At 37.4% G+C, this 20,473-nt stretch overlaps 3 protein-coding genes and 1 pseudogene across 4 annotated transcripts; 3 read left to right on the top strand and 1 right to left on the bottom strand.

The window, feature by feature from the left end:
* The first annotated feature begins 2,432 nt into the window (after positions 1 to 2,432).
* Positions 2,433 to 5,291, top strand: LOC121791846 (probable xyloglucan endotransglucosylase/hydrolase protein 5). Its single transcript, XM_042189668.1, has 4 exons — positions 2,433 to 2,690; positions 2,935 to 3,035; positions 3,575 to 3,768; positions 4,740 to 5,291. Exons 1-4 carry the CDS (start codon positions 2,501 to 2,503, stop codon positions 5,137 to 5,139), a joined length of 885 nt encoding a protein of 294 aa, XP_042045602.1. The 5' UTR covers positions 2,433 to 2,500; the 3' UTR covers positions 5,140 to 5,291.
* A 2,373-nt stretch (positions 5,292 to 7,664) lies between these two features.
* LOC121791843 (UPF0481 protein At3g47200-like) lies at positions 7,665 to 10,567 on the top strand. The gene is made up of 3 exons (XM_042189665.1): positions 7,665 to 8,465; positions 8,843 to 9,412; positions 10,205 to 10,567. The coding sequence occupies exons 1-3, from the start codon at positions 7,686 to 7,688 to the stop codon at positions 10,373 to 10,375; spliced, it is 1,521 nt and encodes a 506-aa protein (XP_042045599.1). The 5' UTR covers positions 7,665 to 7,685; the 3' UTR covers positions 10,376 to 10,567.
* Positions 10,568 to 14,606: 4,039 nt separating this feature from the next.
* LOC121791844 lies at positions 14,607 to 18,018 on the top strand (annotated as a pseudogene).
* Positions 18,019 to 18,142: 124 nt separating this feature from the next.
* Positions 18,143 to 20,435, bottom strand: LOC121791845. 2 transcript variants are annotated; one of them, XM_042189667.1, is made up of 7 exons: positions 20,305 to 20,435; positions 20,165 to 20,228; positions 20,021 to 20,076; positions 19,733 to 19,840; positions 19,261 to 19,410; positions 18,677 to 18,847; positions 18,143 to 18,596 (listed from the first exon to the last, which is right to left on the bottom strand). In XM_042189667.1, exons 1-7 carry the CDS (start codon positions 20,323 to 20,325, stop codon positions 18,372 to 18,374), a joined length of 795 nt encoding a protein of 264 aa, XP_042045601.1. In that variant the 5' UTR covers positions 20,326 to 20,435; the 3' UTR covers positions 18,143 to 18,371. The 2 variants fall into 2 exon arrangements, with proteins under 2 accessions (XP_042045601.1, XP_042045600.1); XM_042189666.1 differs by having other exon boundaries at positions 18,143 to 18,608.
* Between the last annotated feature and the right edge of the window lie 38 nt (positions 20,436 to 20,473).

A 20,473-nucleotide genomic window follows, 5' to 3' on the forward strand; every position in this document is an offset into this window, starting at 1 on the left:
CTCCTCCATTTAATAAAATGGAGCTTTGAGACATCGCAGAAGTTAATGGGGAACTATTATTAATCTCCATTATTGAAGCAACTTAATATGTGATTTATGCCGTATATAATTTAGCATTAATATCATACAACATACATTCCAAATTTCCATATGTAGCAGCGCACTTTGGAGTTTGGAGCATCAATTGTTATTAAATTTTGATTGTGAATAATAAACATTAGTTAGATATTACTACTAGTTAAAACTATTTATTGGGGAATGATAAACCTCACACCTTTTTTATAGGTTTACAAAGTTTTTTTTGGCAACTTATGAGAAATAAATTTATACCAACAATCTTGATATAGTAAATAATCTGAACAACCCCCTTTAACCGACAATGTATTAATATTATGCAATAGATATGTGTCTCTTCACGTGACACATTGAATTACAATTCAATATTATTTCCTAATTCGTAAAACTCAAATTTAATAGTATGCGAATTTAAAAATTTACCCAGTGAAATTATATCTGGATGGCAAACAGATGGAGGTATTCTATTGACACAACCAGCACTATAATAATTATGAACCTATGAGCAATAAATTAAATAAAATGTTAATTGACAACTTCTCAAATAATAAACAGATGGAGGTATTCAATTGAACCAACCAGCACTGTAATAATTATGAACTTATGAGCAATAAATTAAATAAAATGTTAGTAATTGACAACTTCTCAAATAATGCATCTGCAGTCATGTATCCAAAAATTTTAATTTAAAAGTGCGAAACTACGAGGGTGTGTTGACATATTAAGCATCATCGAGTTACTGTCAACAGACAACATGGTAGTGCAACCAATTTCAATTTCTTTTATTCATGCTTTGTGTTTCTTCGTGTTTAATTCTCTCGTTCTATATTTTATAATGAAGATAAGTTAATTATGAAGTGTGAATAGTGAATAAATAGATATTGAATAAATGAGATCTGGAGTTGTAGATTATAGAACTAGGTTCGGGGTAAACAGTAGATAACATGTGTATGAATAATTGGTTGTTCAATAAAATGTGGGATACATAATTTAATTTATAATAAAATTGTGAATAATTATGGAAGCAGTATAAAATACCCCTTTTTATACATGTGACTACGCCTCTACTCAACGGTCTTCAAAGAGGGTAAGACCATTCGCAACGCTGTCTCTTATTCGTCTTTTAACCGTCTCATCTTTTAACTATTCATGGGCCCCTATGTACTTTTACTCCATCTCTTAACTAAGAGACAGCACCTGCAACCCTCCATTTCTTATCCGTCTCTTAACCATCTCATCCCTTAACTATTCATTCAATTTCATTTTTTATTTTTATTTCCAACAAATTCAATTAATAAAAACACACTTCATTAAATAAAATAAAATTACAACTTAAAATTCTAAAAAAATTAAAAACCTCATTAATAAAATCTTTAAAAAATTAAAAATACATAATTTAAATAAAAAAACATATTTTTTTATGATGGATTAATTTGTGGGAATGGTTTGATATTTATAGAAGTGATTGGAAGCTTAAAAAATTAAAAATAAAAATAAAAATTTGCAAAAAATGCCTATAAACGGCTAGTATATTTTTTGGGATTTTTTTTTAAAATTTTTGAATTTATCCTGTATTTTTTTTTAAAAAAAACAAAAAATTTTTTTTTTTCGGATAAAAACGATGCCCACTCGCGGGCCGGCGAGTGGGCGTCACGGACGAACCAGAGCTCGCCACGTCGCCAACGCGCGTGGCGAGACGTCTCGCGAGCTGTCCCTCCGGGACGGGCGTCTCTCCGAGACGGGATGGAGACAGAAGGCTGCAACGCCGTCTCTTATTCGTCTCGTCTCTCCGGGACGAGATAAGAGACGGCTAAGGGATGCGTTGCGGATGGCCTAACCCAACCTGCTCCGTTTTCTAGCCAGTTGGGTCGGTATACAAAGCAGATCGACGCGTGATTCACCACCACATTTCAAGCAAAAGCAAGTTAGGTTTAGGCACAATCGAGTTTGACAGATTGTGCCTTCAATCCAAAAAAGTGAGCATGAAATTTGGTGGTGTCAATTGTCAGTTTGCACTTCTTTAATTTTATCTTTGCGTTTGTCAGTAAACATATGTCCGAAATTCATTCACTTAATATCTCATTTTGAGTTATTCCATGTCATTTATTTTCATATAAAAAAGAACCATACATTTAATTTTTCATTTTTTTTCCATTACTACTATTTTTTACTTATAACTTTTTTTGATCTCCTAACTCATTGAAACGCATGGAATAAAATACTATACTAGCGTGGGGCATATCATAGAAGTTATGTTGCACATACACACTCCTATGCGGCTATATAAAAATAAAAAAAATTGGAAACACTACCAGTTCGTTTATTATTATTACAACAATACAACCTAGGAAATGCAAGGGGCGTAGGCCTATATAATGAGGTCTGCACCACTCCTCTCCTTCATTCCCATTCTCTCTGCAGAAACATGGCTTCTCACTCCCTCTGGAGCCTCTCCCTTGGCCTGCTGATGTTCGCCGCCGCAGCACTAGCGGCGGCCCCCAAAAAAGCGGTGGATGTCCCCTTCGGCCGAAACTACGTCCCCACTTGGGCTTTCGACCACATCAAATACCTCAATGGCGGCTCTGAGATCCAGCTCCTTCTTGACAACCACACTGGTATATATATATATATATATATATATATATTATATATATATATATATATATATATATATATATATGCTCTCTCTCTCTCTTTCTCTGTATTTGTCTCACATTGGCCGTAAGAGCAACTGGTGTGGAGTTTATAGATTGAATGAGTTTTTTGGGATGAGTTCTTCTGTTTGGTCTGTAATTGTACGTGTGTCTGTATGTGTGTTTGAGAGAGAGTTAATGTGGGATGTTGTTTTGTTTGGTTTAGGTACTGGATTCCAATCCAAGGGTTCATACCTATTTGGACACTTTAGTATGCATTTGAAGCTGGTTGGTGGGGATTCTGCTGGAACTGTTACTGCTTTTTATGTGAGTAAAGTTCACTTTTTTAGCATGTTTTCTTTTGGAATTATATGGAGACAAACTAATTATTTCTTATTAGTGTCCTTCCATGCTTGTTTTGATGGAAATGCTATGAGAATATGTTAGAAATTAGCACAAGTAATCATGACATGAATTGCTTAATTAATTCGTTTGATACCATATGTATATGTTTGGGTCAATGTCAAGAAAAAAGATTTCACAATATAATTTTCGAAGACAATTTAGAATGAGAAGGTGGACATATATAGACAAAAGCAATGAACTCTACTGTTAATAACAGTAGGAATCGAGTTGGGCAAGCCCAAGTTCCCCCATCGGGGATTCCGTGGTCATGGACTGATTTACTTCATTTCCGACGCCAAACTCCATCTAAATACCGATTTGTAGTTTTTTACGAACTCCAATCTTGATGTTTGGTTTATCGACTACATTAATTCTCTATGCTGATAAACTAGTCTTTTAAGATGAGTTCTTTTGTTTAGTCTATAACAATAGTTTAAATTGTTTTTGTGGTTGTATTGTAGCTATCTTCCCAAAACTCAGAGCATGATGAGATAGACTTTGAATTCTTGGGAAATAGAACTGGACAACCATACATTTTGCAAACAAATGTATACACTGGTGGAAAAGGAGACAAAGAGCAAAGAATCTATCTGTGGTTTGATCCAACCAAAGACTTCCACACCTACTCTATCTTGTGGAATCTCTACCAAATTGTGTAAGTCTTCTTATTATTTCATTTTTCCACCATTTCTATTCAAATAGCAACATTGATTCCATCGATTTTGCTCAATTAGCTAGGCTAGGAAAATATGTTGTTGACCAATCTTGAAATCTCCAAATCACAAGAGTCGAAGAAATTAAATTGTTTGGTTCTTGAGAATGGCAATAGCTGTCTAAATATCATTAGTGTTGGTTATAAAATCAAACATAGTTTTGACTTAAGAGTTTGTGGCGCGTGAAATTAATAGGGCCAACAAGATTCGGTTAATCCATATTAAATATGTACTAGTAATATTTAATTTGGATATCTAGTTACTGGATATTTAATATTTTCTTCTTGATTTCTCAAACAAATTTTTTTGAGCTATTTTTCTTGCTTTCTTTCTTTCTCTAATTTCAGTCCCTCCGAATTTTATAATCTCTGATAATTTAATTTTCATATGTATAGGCTTAATAAGGGATAAAAATGATCTCAGACAATTTTTGTAAAATTAACATTGAAAAACAAAAATAGTTTGGTATAGATTTAACATTAATGGATGGCTTTCCATGTGTCTCTACCTCATATAATTTGCTGGTTGGATTCAATTAAATAAGTAGGGTCCATGTGCCTCTTTTGACTTTACACGACCATCAACATATTAATATCTTCTATTGTCCCCGTTGATGGAGGGGAACTGTTAACACATTTTTTCAATCTTTAAATATCCAATTATAATTTAATTAAACATATCTAAATAGTCTCGAGGATGCGTAGTTATCATATTATTACAATTCAATCTTTACTTATTCTATATAGCAACCAAATGACACTTTAGTAATTTGATTGCTATTAATAATTGTTGTTACTCTAATTACTCTAGTGCTTATTTTGGTTGTGCTATATGATTTTATTAGGTGTATCATTTAGTACTATAACATATCAAGAGAGGAATTAATGGCAATGCATATGATTCATTGTGGCAGATTTTTCGTGGACGATATCCCGATCCGTGCGTTCAAGAACAGCAAGGATCTCGGGGTAAAATTCCCATTCAACCAGCCGATGAAGTTGTACTCGAGCCTATGGAACGCAGACGACTGGGCCACGAGGGGAGGCCTGGAGAAGACTGACTGGTCCAAGGCCCCCTTCGTGGCCTCGTACCGAGGCTTCCACATCGACGGATGCGAGGCCTCGGTCAATGCCAATATCTGCGACACGCAGGGGAAGCGGTGGTGGGACCAGAAGCAGTTCCAGGACCTCGACAAGTTCCAGTGGCGCCGCCTGCGGTGGGTCCGGAGCAAGTACACTATCTACAACTACTGCACCGACCAGACCCGATACCCGACCCCGCCGCCCGAGTGCAAGAGGGACAGGGACATATGATATGATCCAATGCAATGTGGTGTAGTAATTGTTGAGTGATACTATTTGATATACTATATAGTTATGTATTAGTGCTGATTAGAGAGAAGCTCAACATATTGATGTAAATCAAATAGTTGATTATGTTACTCTAATATTTCTTGCATTTTTAATTAAATCATCTGCACATATCAATTAATAATTCAAATTTGACTATTTTTTGTTAATTAATTTTTGTACGCATGGAATGAGGTTGTTGGTTTATTAATTGATTTGTAAAAGCCTAATTTATATTATATGTTTTCTTGACAAGAAGTGCTATAATATTGCAAGAATCATGATTGAAAAAGGCACTCCAATTGCGGAAGGAATCGCATGGTTTAAGGAAAGAAAATGATATTTTAATTGGCTTTAATATCTATTCCCAAAAAAAGATGAAAATGAGGCGAGACTTTAGGGGAAATTGGCGACTAATTCTAAGCGAATTTGGGGGAGAAAAAGAAAGATATAAAAAGGAGGGATTGAGAGGAGCGCCGCATCAGAGAGAGGACTTAGAAAAAAACTGCAGAGAAACAAAGAGAAATACAGAGACTTCCATTGAGCAATTGAGGAGAGGAGCGATTTTGGAGGAATTCAACGGGAGAAAGAGAGAATAGAAAGGACAAAATTCCAGCCATCATCTACTCCAAATTTACTCCATGGTTTCTAGGGTTTTATCTCCATTTATCATTGTTCTGGGTTTAATTATGTTAGGCTAAGAATCTTGTGTTGCTCCAAACATGCAGTATGACATTTTGATTCGTGATTTATTCTATGCTCGTTCTATCTCATGTTCGTTATTACTACTTATTTGATTGAATGAATTTATTATTTTAGGTGCATCTTTAGTGATAATTCTATAGTCTTGATTTAATGCCTCTTTAGCTTGAATTGCGATGGATTGTGGTAGTAATGAATTATCAATTGGAATTGTTTAGATTACAACTTGATAATGGATTTTGATCTTAATTGCAATTGTACTTTGAATCTCGCGCTTCCGTAGGGTTCTTAGGATTATTGAAATTGGTTTAAAGAGTAAGTGTTTAACTATTCTTTGACTAGTTGATGTTTAGCATGTTTAGTGCTTGCATGTTGATTTATTTTAAATTGTCCCAAACGTATGAGATAGAATTGAATGCATAGGATAAATCCGTGTCTTGTCAGCAAGTGTTTGGAGTAACAATTGTCTCACTTGTGTTAATTTGAATTCAACTTTATTTTCATTGTTTTGAGAAAGCAAAACTTCAAACAAAAACCTTCATCTTTAAAGTTATTTTTTATTTTATTTGGAGTTAAATAAGCTTACCTTCCCTGCGGATCGACACCTTAAATTACTACACACGAAGCTGTACTCTTGCAATGAAGTGGTAATATTAGGGATAATTTTGTGAATTTGAGTGTGAATCTATTTTGACTAAGAAAGACCTAAAATTACTCATCACATATCATATGGTATGTTACTTTTGTGGGTGTTGATTTATCTCTCTATTTGTTTGGTCTGATTTACTATTTATATATTGTTATGAATATCAGCATTGTCTTGATGCTGATTTGAGCATGTGAGCAACATTATCATTTTGAAAATTTTCATATTTTGAGTAAAGTTTTTTCTTATTTAATTATGAGTGTTACCTTTAACCGTCGGTGCGGGGACCATCAATTTTCTTCCTTAAATTATGGTAAAATAATGTACATCATGGAGTATGAATATTGAATAATGGATTGTATACAATGTTTTAAAATTAAAACTGACCAAGAGGATAATGAGAAATAAGATATAATTGTATCCTTTGTTCTTTAGTAGATATGTGATCAATCTAGAATATATCTGATCGTATGCTAGTAAAATACATATTGTCTTTTGCCCTTTATGTAAAACCTGCATTATTCTTCTTTATAAAGGAAAAAAATGTATGCATATAATTATAATTTTGTTCTCAAATAACTTAATATAATCAATAAAATTATTTCTATGTTGGGACCTCTATCTCCCACCCGTTAATATTTCTCCATCATATTAAGAATGACATGCCCAAATTTGATGTTTTGAATATAGAGTATAAAAAGATGTTAAGTATTTTGTAGTAGTATATAATAAAAATTGTGAAATATTGAAAATTTGTGATGCTTTTCAATTGAGTATTAGTACTAGTAGAGACATCTTGTGCAGCGGCTTCTCCCTCATGTCTGAATATTGAGCAACATTATCTTAAAAAAAGGTAGTACTTCTACAACATATTAACATTAATTTTCCCTAGATTCTCAACATCTATAAAACTTAACTATAAGAGTAGTAACTATGATCTAGTCATACAAGTGTGAAAATGACTCTCTTTTCCAACAGCTCAAAAGCAAACAAGAATCTTCCTAAATTGAGAAACAAGACAAGGTTACAAGTTACAACAGAGCATCTCAATCCTAGTATTCACGAAAGGAATGTAATGAAGCCCTACCAATTTAATTAGTGTGACTATTTTCTTCAACTCTAGGCAAAGCACACACACACTAACTCCCCAAAAAAACAAAACATGAGAGACATAAATATCGCGACACACAACAACTCACTGCTCGCACACATAATGGCCGACGACGAACATTCCCAACAACCCCAGCCAAAAATGCAATGGGTTCTCAACATCGACAAGGATCTCGAAAATCTCCCCAACACCTCGGCCGAGTCGGCCCACTGGAGCAAGCGCTCCATCTACCGGATCCCTGCCTCGGTGACCGATGTCAACACCCGGGCCTACAAGCCCCAGATCGTCTCCTTCGGCCCTTACCACCACGGGAGCGTCCACCTGAGGGCAATGGAGGAGCACAAGAGCCGCGCGCTCCTCCATTTCCTCAAGCGCTCCAGTAGGCCCCTCCAGGCCTACGTGGACGCCCTGGCCCCCGTGGCCCAGGACCTCAAGGACGCCTACGACCAGCTCGGGGCCGACTGGCACGACGACACGGCCAAGTTCCTCGAGCTGATGATCGTGGACGGGTGCTTCATGTTGGAGATACTCTGTGTCGCGTGCGCCACGGACGCTGGGGGCTCGGGCGTTCACCAGCTTCCGCCCCCGCCCTCGTCCTGCATCGGCCACGCGTGCTGGCCGTGGACCAGGGCCCCGGTCCCCAGCCATCAGGCGCCGGCGGAGCGGGAGGCCTTGGTGAGAGACTATGCGGAAAACGATCCGATCTTCAGCAAACACGGCAAGCTATACATTGTGCCTTATCTAAAGAGGGACATGCTGATGCTCGAGAACCAGCTACCGATGCTGGTTCTCGAGAAGCTCGTGGCCGTGCAGAATGACAAGTCGCTCAAGGTAAAACTGGTATTTTAAAAGTATGACTCACATTCTACTATTTTTTTCAATCTACTTTCTATTACATTTCTTAAAATCCGTGTCCAGTCAATCTGTGAATATTTAAGGGACGAAGGGAGTAGAACATATGGAGGTCATTTTTTAGACTGTTTTGTTATATTCAAATAATTCGAATTCGAAAAACATGGGGTCATTATATCAAAATAAGTTTCTAAAATGAACAAAAAATATAAAGAAATGACATGCATGATCTTTGTGTATTAAAAATCTAAATTTTCTAAATGAACTAAAAATGGTATACTAATAACCTCTATATTGGTTTGTAGTTTATTATTAAGATTAAGTTTTGTCTGTATCACATGTACATATGACTGCAGGACTCCAAAGATCTGACCAAACGCATCCTAAAATTCTTCCAACAAAACATCAATCACGCCAAACACCTCCACGAGTTCAACCACTGCCTCCACATCCTAGACATATACCGCAAGAGCCTCCTTCTCGAGGAGCCTCGCGCCAAGAAGCAGAAGGCGGGGGCTGCGGCCCCCGCCCACCAGGGCGGTGACGACATCATCCGCTCGGCCACGGAGCTCAACGAGGCCGGGATCCGCATCAAGCGTAGCAAGTCCCGGAGCCTCAAGGACATCACGTTCCGTGGGGGGGTGCTGAGGCTCCCCCTGATCGTGGTGGACGACGCGCTCGAGTCGCTCTACCTCAACCTCATCGCGTTCGAGCGCTTCCACGTGGGCGCGGGCAACGACCTCACCTCGTATATCTTCTTCATGGACAACATCATCGACAGCGCGATGGACGTCAGCCTGCTCCACTCGTGCGGCATCATACAGAACGCGCTCGGCAGCGACAAGGCCGTCGCCAAGCTGTTCAACTCGCTGTCGAAGGACATCACGCTCGACCCCGAGAGCAGCCTTGAGCAAGTGCACAAGCAGGTAACTGCAAGGGGCTTATGTCACACATTTCCTGATAAAATAAACACTCTCTCTACTTAATCATGTTTCCGCCTCCCTCATTCCCTAATAGTTTGTCACTATTTGATTTGATACGGATTTTAAGAAATGTAATAAAAAGTGGGTTGAAAAAGTTAGTGACATATGGGTACTATTTTTATAGATTAGTTTTATAATAAAATGTGAGTGAAAATGAGTTAGTGGAATGTGGGGTCTACTACTAAAAATAGTAAAAGTGAAAAGCGACAAATTTTTAGGGACGGACGAAAATGGAAATAAGTGACAAATTTTCAGGGACGAAGAGAGTATCTTATTCTCTCCCCATTCAATTTGCAAAATAATACTGCATAAAATTTCATACTGAACAGGACATGCTCCACTTTAAGTGAGACAGGGATAATAAAAGTTGTCCGCAGGGGCATAGCACAATTGGTTTCGGAGGGGCAGATTTGTATAATTGGCCAATGATCAAATCCCACTATTGTTGTGTAGTTGCAACACCTCTCAAGCACAAGTGTAAGGCCTTGGGAGGTGGGCTTCTGACAGACAGTGGATTAGGCCCTCCCCCTTAGCGGGTGTCACTGTGTAGTGCGTACCCTGATTTAACACCCCTCACAATACTGTTAGACCGGGATATGTGGGGCCCTTAGGGTTGAGGTTTCAACCTTTTTTGTATGATGGGGGATAATAAAAGTTATAATCTCAAAATTTTGAAATCGAAATTTATTATAGCTTCTAGTATGAAATTAAATTTCTGCGTTCACCCTCTTGCAGGTAAGTGAGTATTGCCAGAAGCCGTGGCACCAATGGAGGGCAAACCTCATGCACACCTACTTCACGAATCCGTGGGCCATTCTGTCTGTCGTAGCCGCCATCTTCCTCTTCGCCCTCACCATTGTCCAGACTGTTTACAGTGTCCTAGGTTACATCAATCCACCTGCTTAATGCTTGCCATTTCTCTTCACGTCTTGGTTTTCTTGCCTTGTTTGCTTTGGCTTGTGATTTTCTTTTCTTGTGGGTGTGTGTGATTGAGAACGAATGTGAGGGATTGATGCAAATCCTTGTGTGGTTATTACTTGAATTGGACATGACGTGGTGGAGGAAGGTTTGTGCTAGAGAATTTAATTTACACTTCTATTTGGGTCAACATTGGGATTTCATTCATTATTTTGTAATGCTCTCCTCCAAATTCACAACTTCAACGTCAACACGCGTGTATTTATCTTTTTTTTATGCTCGATCAAATATGTAATACTACTATATTTTAATTAATCTCCAATTTGATCTAACTAATTAATTCAATCGAAATTAACAAACTTTTAATAATAAATTTCCAATTAATTAAATAATACTAGTACTAAGTTATAGAATAAATTATGGAATTAGATGAAATTATAAAGTTTGTTTGGCTTCTCAGTGGTATAAAATGTAATATTAAGATGCATAAAATGCAATTGTTATTTTAAGAGGTAATTTTTGGAGTACTGTATTATATTTTTCTCATAAGTATATACGACGGAAAAAATTTGTCTCTTCCCAATATTAAAAATACATCTTATATAAGTGGTCATGTTATTTTGAAGGATTAGATAATAAATAGTACTATGTTGTTTCTTACAATTGTTTTCTCCTTATAAAATATGGTGGGCATATCAAAGTGCATTAGTGCAATTAATCACGATCTATTAAGTATTTATTTAAATTACATAAATAAGTGGAATTGTGTTTGAAGCATATAGAAAAATTTCTTTTAAAGTCAAAACATAAAATTTTGAAAAGTAGAGTTGATGAAATTTATTAAAAATATGAGTAGATAGTATATTCATGCATTTTAGACAAAAGTTGTTGTGAACTTGTGTGAAGAAACGGTATAGAAATTATTGGGCAAGATAAATGTCCAATAAATATAGTGAAGAGATAATGGCTTGTCAACCAAGATTAAATCTCTATAAATGAGTATCATATAAAAATGAGTGCATACGATTGAGATTTGAGAGAGAAACATTCTTAATTTTTTATACTTTTAAAAACTTACTTAATATATGGTGAAAGAGAAAATTTCGCGGATCAAGTTATATGGAAAAATATCATGGAAAAATAACCGACCGGATGAATCAGTTTGTAAATGTCGTTGCGACTTGATCAAGGCGCTTCTCTCTCTCACAAAAAATATTTATAACTCCCTAACATGCAACCTACTTTTAACGGTAAAGCATCAAGTACGGGGTCGATCCCACAGAGAAACTGGTGCGTTGAGTGTGTGTTTAGTGAACAGGGTTTGGCTGCGGCCACGCTTTAAGTTGGGAGTTTTAAACTAGTGGATTAAACTAGGCAGAATGTAACTATCTACCTGATCAAGGAACATATCATGCTGAAAACCGTAAACTGATCAGGTAAGCGACAGACTGAAAATAAATGACTTAGCTACTTTAACATGCTACGAATCTACGAAACACTTTTCCATTCAACATTATGCAAGCTCAAACTTTGGATCTGGGTATTTAAGACTAAACTAAGCTCAAACAGTCAACAAGATTCCCGAAAACAAACAACTTTGATTTAAAACATAACATAGAATAGATCTTGGAAAATGCGGAATACAAAATAAGAACGATTGCTTTCAACTACTTAACAAACTCAAAATTTAACTAAGTAACTAGAACTGAAATGAAAGAAAGTGATAGATCCGAGAGATCCTCGGTTGGAAACTGAAACGGCGGCGAACGGATCTGGATCTCTCTGTCGCGCTCCCTTCTACTCTCTAGCTAACCATTCTAACTCTCTACTGGAAAACAGAACTAAAACTACTGATAAAAGAAAAGAAAATAAACGGGAGAAGAAATATGATAAAAAAAACTCTCCAGCTATGGCGATGCGCCCCCTATTTATAGGTTCTTCGTAACAACCTCCAGCTGTGATAACAAATTTGGCAGCGAATCTTCGTCCTTGTTGGAATTGCGCGTCTCATCCGTCGATACGTGTCCTCCTTCTAGAATGTAGCGGTCCTTGATAACCGATTGAGGATCGCTTGCCGGCGCATCGAATATACGTGCCTTCTTTCTGTTTCGCAGTGGTCCACATGCTAACTGCTTGACCGTCAACTTGAGCAACCCACACTCTTTTTAGCCTTTTATGCCTTCTGCGCCAGCATGATCAGTTTGGTCTTGCTGCCCTTGGTCAAGCGGTATTCCTGCACAATTATCACTCACTTTCTGCGTAAAACTGATAAGTAGCCTACATTTTACCCTCTAAACCAATGCATGAAATAGGTCTTATCAATATACAATATTTTATATTTTTTAAAAAGATGATCAATAATGATTCTTTATTTATTCTCATAATGATTTGAAAATTCTAACTTATTAGGTGGAGAAAAAACATTTTATTAATTGAGTTGCACTTTGTCAACTTCATTTTGGACTAAGTTCATTGCAAACTTAGATTTTTCATTAGTTTTTCAAATTCATTTAATGATAAAATGATATTAAATTAGTTTTTGAAAAATTAATTGAGTCGTACATCGCATCGGGTGGATACTAGTTCTATCTAAAGTAGTACGGAGTGGTACATAAACAACATAATAGGGTGTAAGGTTTGTGATGAACCGTCTGGATGAGATCCATATGATAGTATTAAGTTATTGTGGGTCAGAGTTGGAGGCCATCCAGCTGGTAATGACATCGACAAGCATATCGACTTGCTTGGGGTTTTGTGACCAGAAAATATTTGAAATCAATATTAAGGTTACTTGAGGCCATGATCGCCAGGTAAGTAGCGAATGGACATATCCAACATCGAACTGATAGCCAATTCTTCACTGAGGTTCTGACCTAGTCTTGGAGTTTCATCGATGCTGTCATCTTTGAATTTTATCAATAGATTTCTTGAGATATCATAGTAAGATCTGACATGTCACGATACACCATAACGTAAAACACTTGGACATTAGTAGTTTTTTTACTTCATGATATGAAGGCATCAAGTTTGATATTAATTCTTAATGAAATACTTTAACAATTGATATTATTGATCAAGCATTATGTTGTTATTGGAAGTATCCATTTGGACCATGGACTCTTATCTATATATATTATTATCGCTTTTACTTTACTATTCACTTACTCTAACTATTTATAACGATTTTTTCAAAACGAGTGTAAAAAAAGAAGTGACTCAACTTTCTTAGGATAGAAGGAGTACTTTATTATTTATGGGGCCACCATCCACTACACAATTTCAACTACTTTTTCTCATTCTCTCTTACTTTACCAATTGCACATTAAAACACGTGCCAATCGCGAATGACATATTTCTATGAGATGGATGTAGTATTAATTTTCTGATTGTAACACAAAAATTTTAATAATACTACAAATTAAGATTTAAATAATTCATTTTTAATAACACTGCAATGATTTAAATAATTTGTTTTGAGATAATACACAAAGATTTAACAATATCACAAATATTTTTGGTCCTTGTACATAAACATAAAAAATCTCAAGTTTGGTGCTTTAATTCACTCCTCAAATCAAGCTAAATGAAAACCGAAATTTGTGATGCTTAATATTTTGTTTTCGAGATAGTACTCCCTCCGTCCGCTATTAAATGTCCCATTTTTCCTTTTACGTCTGTCGCCAATAAATAATTTTCCATTTCATTTTGACTATTTTTGGTAAATGCACCGCATATTCCACTAACTTATTTCACTCACATTACATTATAAAACTATATAAAAATATAACCCATATTCCAATAACTCTTTCTATTAACTTTTCATCACAAAGTATAACAATTTCATAAAACGTAGGCGGCTAAGCCGATCAAGTATGAGATATACTATTTATTGATGGATAGAGGGAGTATATTATAGAGTACATCTTGTGCACGGTTCTCCCTCTATTTGTTCGGTCTTGTTCCCTTATGTCTGAATTAAGAGCAACATTATCTTGGAAAAGGTACTCCATTTGTTCCAACATTGAGGTTTTCCCCTAGATTCTCAACAACAACAAGACAAGGTTACAAAGCATCTCCATATTATTTTACGAAAGGAATGTTGTGTACTGTGACAATTTGCTTCAACGGTAGGCAAAGCACGTACACATTAACTCATAAAAAACATGAGAGACATAAACATCGCGACACACAATAACACACTGCACGCACAGCACACACAATGGCCGAAGACGAGCCCCGGCCAATGCAATGGGTAGTCAACACCAACAAGGCCATCGAAAATCTCCCCAACGCCTCGGCTGAGTCGGCCCACTGGGGCAAGCGGTCGATCTACCGGATCCCGGCCTCCGTGACCAACGTCAACTCCCGGGCCTACAAGCCGCAGATCATCTCCTTGGGGCCTTACCACCACGGGAGCAGCCACCTGAGTGAGATGGAGGAGCACAAGTGCCGCGCGCTCCTCCACTTCCTCAAGCGCTCCAGTAGGCCTCTCCAGGTCTACGTGGACGCCCTCACCCCCGTTGCCCAGGACCTCATGGACGCCTAAGACCGGCTGGTGGCGGATTGGCGCGACGACACGGCCAAGTTCCTCGAGCTCATGGTCGTGGACGGGTGCTTCGTGTTGGAGATACTCCGTGTCACCACGGCCGCCACGCAGACTCGGGGCTCGGGCGCTCTCACGTACCATCCCGAGGCCCGGGCCCACATGCCAGTGTCGTACCTGCCCCGGTCCGCGCCACCGCCCCAGGTCCTCCAGCCTCGGGCCGAAAGGCCGGCCGTGGCTGGAGAATATGCGGATAATGATCCGATCTTCAGCAAGCACGGCGTGCTCTACATTGTGCCTTATCTAAAGCGGGACATGCTGATGCTCGAGAATCAGCTGCCGTTGCTTGTGCTCGAGAAGCTCGTGGCCGTGCAGAATGACATTTTTATTAAGGTAAAACGCAACACAAAACCAACAATTTCAAACTTTACTGTTTTTTAGTATCTATGTACACTTTTTAAAATTTCGGGATGATTCAGACTATGAGCAAATTGCATATCAAATTTATTGATTTTTCGAGACAAAATAAATAAATATTGAAATGATCTAAAGTACTCCTAGTACATTGTGCTATTGAATTGAATACTTATTTTATTACTTTCAATTCTTTAGATATACTCACTCCAAGGAAAAATGTATATAGAAAAATAAATCATTTTTAAAACTAAATTAATAGTACAGAATGAATTAAAATCCATAAAGTTTAATACCTTCTCAAATACCTTCCCCTTGGAGAATAGTTTTTCATTAAAAGAAGGCAAATATGATAGTTATAAGATTTTATCTCTCCATTGATGGAGTTGATGGAGAGGTAAAGATACCTCTTCAAAATGGGAAAATGTATAATACCTTCTCAAATACCCCTCCCTTAGGAGAATGAATTTTCATGGATAAAAGGTAAATATGTAGTTATATGACTTTACCACTTCATTTATCTCTCCCCTTGGAGATGCTCTACGTGTACTAAATTGTGATAACTTTCCATAAATGGAAATGCCCATATTTTTATGCGACGGATGAAAATGAAAAATGCATTTATTTTTATGGGACGAAGACTATTAACTCTGATTGATCTACACTAATTTATATTCCTTCCGTCCCTAAAAAATACTCCATCCGTTCCCTCATAATTGATGCGAAATTTTTCAGCACGAAGTTTAAGAAATGGACGTTGAATGTGTTAAATAAATAGATGAAGAAGTAAGTGAGAGAAAAAAAGTAGAGATAACAAAGTAGATGGAATAAAGCAAGAAAGAGAAAAAAAAAGTTATTATATATAGAAATGACTCAACTATGAAGGAACTTTTCGAAATAGAAAAATGACTCAACTATGAAGGAACTTTTCGAAATAGAAAAATGACTCAACTATGAGGGAACTGAGGAGTACTACTGTATGAATTATTTCTTTATTAGTATGTCCCTAAAAAGTATGAATACTCTAATTTTGGATTATTTAAACAACATATTACCTCTATACATCAATTTATTTACAACTTTATCATTACACATTTACACTACACTATTAGTGATGTGGATCTCACTCTCCACTATCATTACTTTCACCACCCTTTCTCTCTTACTTTACCAATTATTAAAACTCGGTAAACCAAATGTTCTACTTTTCAGGAACGACTGGAGTATATTATTCTCATCGTTCAACAATAAATGTTTCATTTTTTTTATCAATCCATATTTAAAAAATTTATTTGACTTTATAAAGAAAAGTTAGTAGGAAAAATTAGTAAAATTAGCTAGTGGAATGTGTCGTCAACTTACTAAAAATAGTAAAAATGAACAGACAGACAAAATAAAAAATGAGACATTTAATAGCTGCCGAAATTGATAGAGTAACAAATACTAATTGTTGCTTTGTTATTTCCTTCAATACCTATGTCTTCATTGTTACTATTTCATCCGTCTGCCATTGAGTGTCCAGTTTTGCTATTTCCATCTGCCTCTCTTCAAGTGCCACTTTCACTTTTGATCATAAATGATAAAAGGACATCATTCGCTCGGCCACAGAGCTGAACGAGGCCGGGATCTGCATCAAGTGGAGCAAGTCCCGAAGCCTCAAAGACATCACATTCCGCGGAGGGGTGCTGAGGCTCCCCCTCATCGTGGTGGACGACGCGCTCGAGTCGCTCTACCTAAACCTCATCGCGTTCGAGCGCTTCCATGTCGGCGCGGGCAACGACCTCACCTCCTACATTTTCTTCATGGACAACATCATCGACAACTCCCTGGACGTCAGCCTGCTCCACTCGTGCGGCATCATACAGAATGCGCTCGATAGCGACAAGGCCGTCGCAAAGCTCTTCAACTCGCTGTCGAAGGACATCACGCTCGACCCCGAGAGCTACCTCGAACAGGTTCACAAGCAGGTAACTGAGAGGGGCTTAAGTCTAGGGGCGGGGAAAAATACAAAAATTCCAGCCTTATCATATCAACAAAATACAAAAATACTTAATTTACGGCATACCGTGATCTTTGGTACGGTATGAAGATAACAATATGAATTTTAAAATATTGCGGTGTATACTGTAAATTATGATATATACCGTAACTACGGTGTATAACGAAAAATGGTATATCTCACGTACAAGGTTTAATTTTTTATGTCCCATTTGAAGTGACACATTTCTGAAATCAAATAAACCATGTTGCACCGGAAATGATCTAGTTTAAGTGAGTTAGGGATAATGAAAGTTATTGTCACAAAATTTTGAAATCGAATTTTATGATATACTAGCTTCTATCAAAATTAATCTTTTGAGCCCGAAGCGAGTAGTGCCAGAAGCCATGGCAGTGGCACCAGTGGAGAGCAAACCTTATGCACACCTACTTACCAATCCGTGGGCCATTCTCTCCGTCATCGCCGCCGCGATCTTCCTCTTTGCCCTCACCATTGTTCAGACTATTTACGGTGTCTTAAGTTACACCAATCCTCCTGCTTAATGCTTGCCATTTCTCTTCACATCGATCTTGGTTTGATTTTCTTTTCTGTGGGTGTGTGTGTGTGTGAACGAATGTGATGGATTGATGCAAATCCTTGTGTGGTTATTCACTTGATTGGACATGATGTGCTTTGAATATTAGCAGCCCAATAGCACTTTGTATTTTTCATCTCGTCTACAAAGCAACAGCTATTAGACTTGTCAAGTAGGTCGGTTGACTGGTCGGGCTGATCCATCAATAAATCAACTGAAACAAACTTCAGTTAAAGCCATTTTTTATACCACATAATACAAGTTATTGTGACACAATTGTAGTAAATTGTTTAAAATCTTAAACCCAACCATCCCTTCCCTTGCAATGCGAGTTGAGTTACAACTTGTCGAACATGCTACTATTACTTACCTTGTACTTTCGTCGTGTCTAATTTTCAAGCAAAACACGAACTCCGCATGTGCATTTGATACAACATCATCTAGTATTATGAGTTTAGCAGCCTAGGCCAGAGTTGGAGGCCATCCAGCTGGTAATGACATCGACAAGCAAATCGACTTCCTTGGGGTTTTGTGACCGAAAAATATTTGATTCTGGAGTGAATGTATTCCCCACCTCTTTCGCAACCGCCTCCCACGGTGTTCCTGCTGTTAAATTAGCCAAAAGCTCTCCTCCGCGGTTCACTGCATTTGCCATTCCAGGAGGAACATCGGGCAAAACCTGAATGTCAAACAATTTCAAGGAAATATAACTTGTTGGTTCCGATTCCAGGGTTTTGTGTACATAGCTTTAAGAAATACCTGTTGTAATGGGAGGCCATGATCACCAGGTAAGGAGCGGATGGACATATCCAACATTGAACTGATAGCCGATTCTGCACTAAGGATCTGGGCAAGTCTTGGAGTTTCATCGATGCTGTCGTCTTTGAATTTTATCAATAGATTTCTTGAGATACCATAGTAAGATCTGACCTGTCACGTGGTACACCATAATGTAAAACAATGTGACATTAGTAGTTTTCCAGAATTTTATCTCATGGAATACTGCACAACGTGAACTCATTCGTAAAAGTAGAATGATATTTCGTAATGGATTTCAAATACTACGCTCCAAATACTCAATCCTCATGAGATGAAACGTCAATAAAAATTTCACCAACTAAAAATCACCACTACGGATTCGCTCTGGACCTTGTCTATCCATATACATTTGCCTAAGCATGCTTCGTCAATATCATATGAACAAACTAGGTGTTATATATGACACATGCCAATACTTCTGACTGCACTATATGAAAGCATCAAGCTCCTATTCATTTCTAATACTGATACCTGTAAGGATAACAGAAATATGACAATATGCTTAAGCTAGAAACTAAATTTACCAATCGCTGAGTTTCTTCTGGCTTTGGGGAAAATTCTTCCCTCCCGTTGGCCAAGTCCATGTACAGTGGAGGTAGTTGCTCAACCAGAGGAAGAACTTGCTTCAAAATGGCAGGGCTAAGGTTCTCAAACTGTTTTCTTGTCATCTCAGCCTGCAATATTTTCCGAACACCAAACCACACTGTTCTTAAAAGTATGTCATCACCCTCCCTTGCCGGCAAACTCTTATTTTATGTTGGGTAATTGATGTCGAGCTGTCGATTTCTTGATCTTAATTCTTGATGAAATTCTTTAAAAATTGATATTATTGATCAAGCATTATGTTGTTATTGGAAGTATCCATTTGGACTACGGATACTGAAGTATAATAGCAACATATTTTGGTGCTGATACATTAAGGAGTAATAACTATGGAGTATGGATTGCTTGTATTAACTGCAAGTTAGGCCAGGTAAATGGAATTTAGAATCTCACCCCAAGGCGAACAGTTGGTGACGACACTAATTGTGACAAAAGTGGTCCAAAGTTTTGGGCCATTGGCACCAGAACCGGTGAAAACAGTGGAACGGCTAAGCTCGCTTCCTGAACACAATAAGCAACCATTTTGTCAATTCTGCACAACTTGAAACAAATAAAATACATCATTCTGAAAAAGCAACTGTTTGAATTGTCTCCTTGTGTAGTTGTGTTAAAAAGAAAGCTAATATTTCATATTTTACCTAAAAAATGCTCAGTGAAACAATGTAATTAGTCATCCAGTACCTTGTTATTGAACGCCATTAATATATTTCCACTTCTCTGCACAGCATACCTTGAACCTGAAAAGCAGACAGGAAACTTTAAGTCGAATTACTAGGGGTATTCCCAAGTTAGGTATTATAGATAAAGCTCGAATAATGAGTCAACCTATTAGGAGATGAATGACGGATCCCAAAGAATGACCGATGCCAAAAGAAGGAACGTCTTCAACCTGTGCACAAAGCTACCTAAACAATCATATCGCCAAGTGGTTGCCAGCTATTCCATATCTATGAGATCTAACTTACTGTGTCTTTGAGAGACCGCATACACCTCTCAAATTTGAACTGCGCTTCATCAGCAATAAGGAAGTGATCAAAACCACTAGCATAAGGTGTGGCAATTACTAATGTACCCCTGATTCACGAGATGCAAAGTAAGAACGTTGATATCCCAAAGTATTCAATGATGCTAAAA

The sequence above is a fragment of the Salvia splendens genome, unplaced genomic scaffold (genome assembly GCF_004379255.2).
Source record: "Salvia splendens isolate huo1 unplaced genomic scaffold, SspV2 ctg939, whole genome shotgun sequence".
In the NCBI taxonomy this organism is placed as follows: domain Eukaryota; kingdom Viridiplantae; phylum Streptophyta; class Magnoliopsida; order Lamiales; family Lamiaceae; genus Salvia; species Salvia splendens.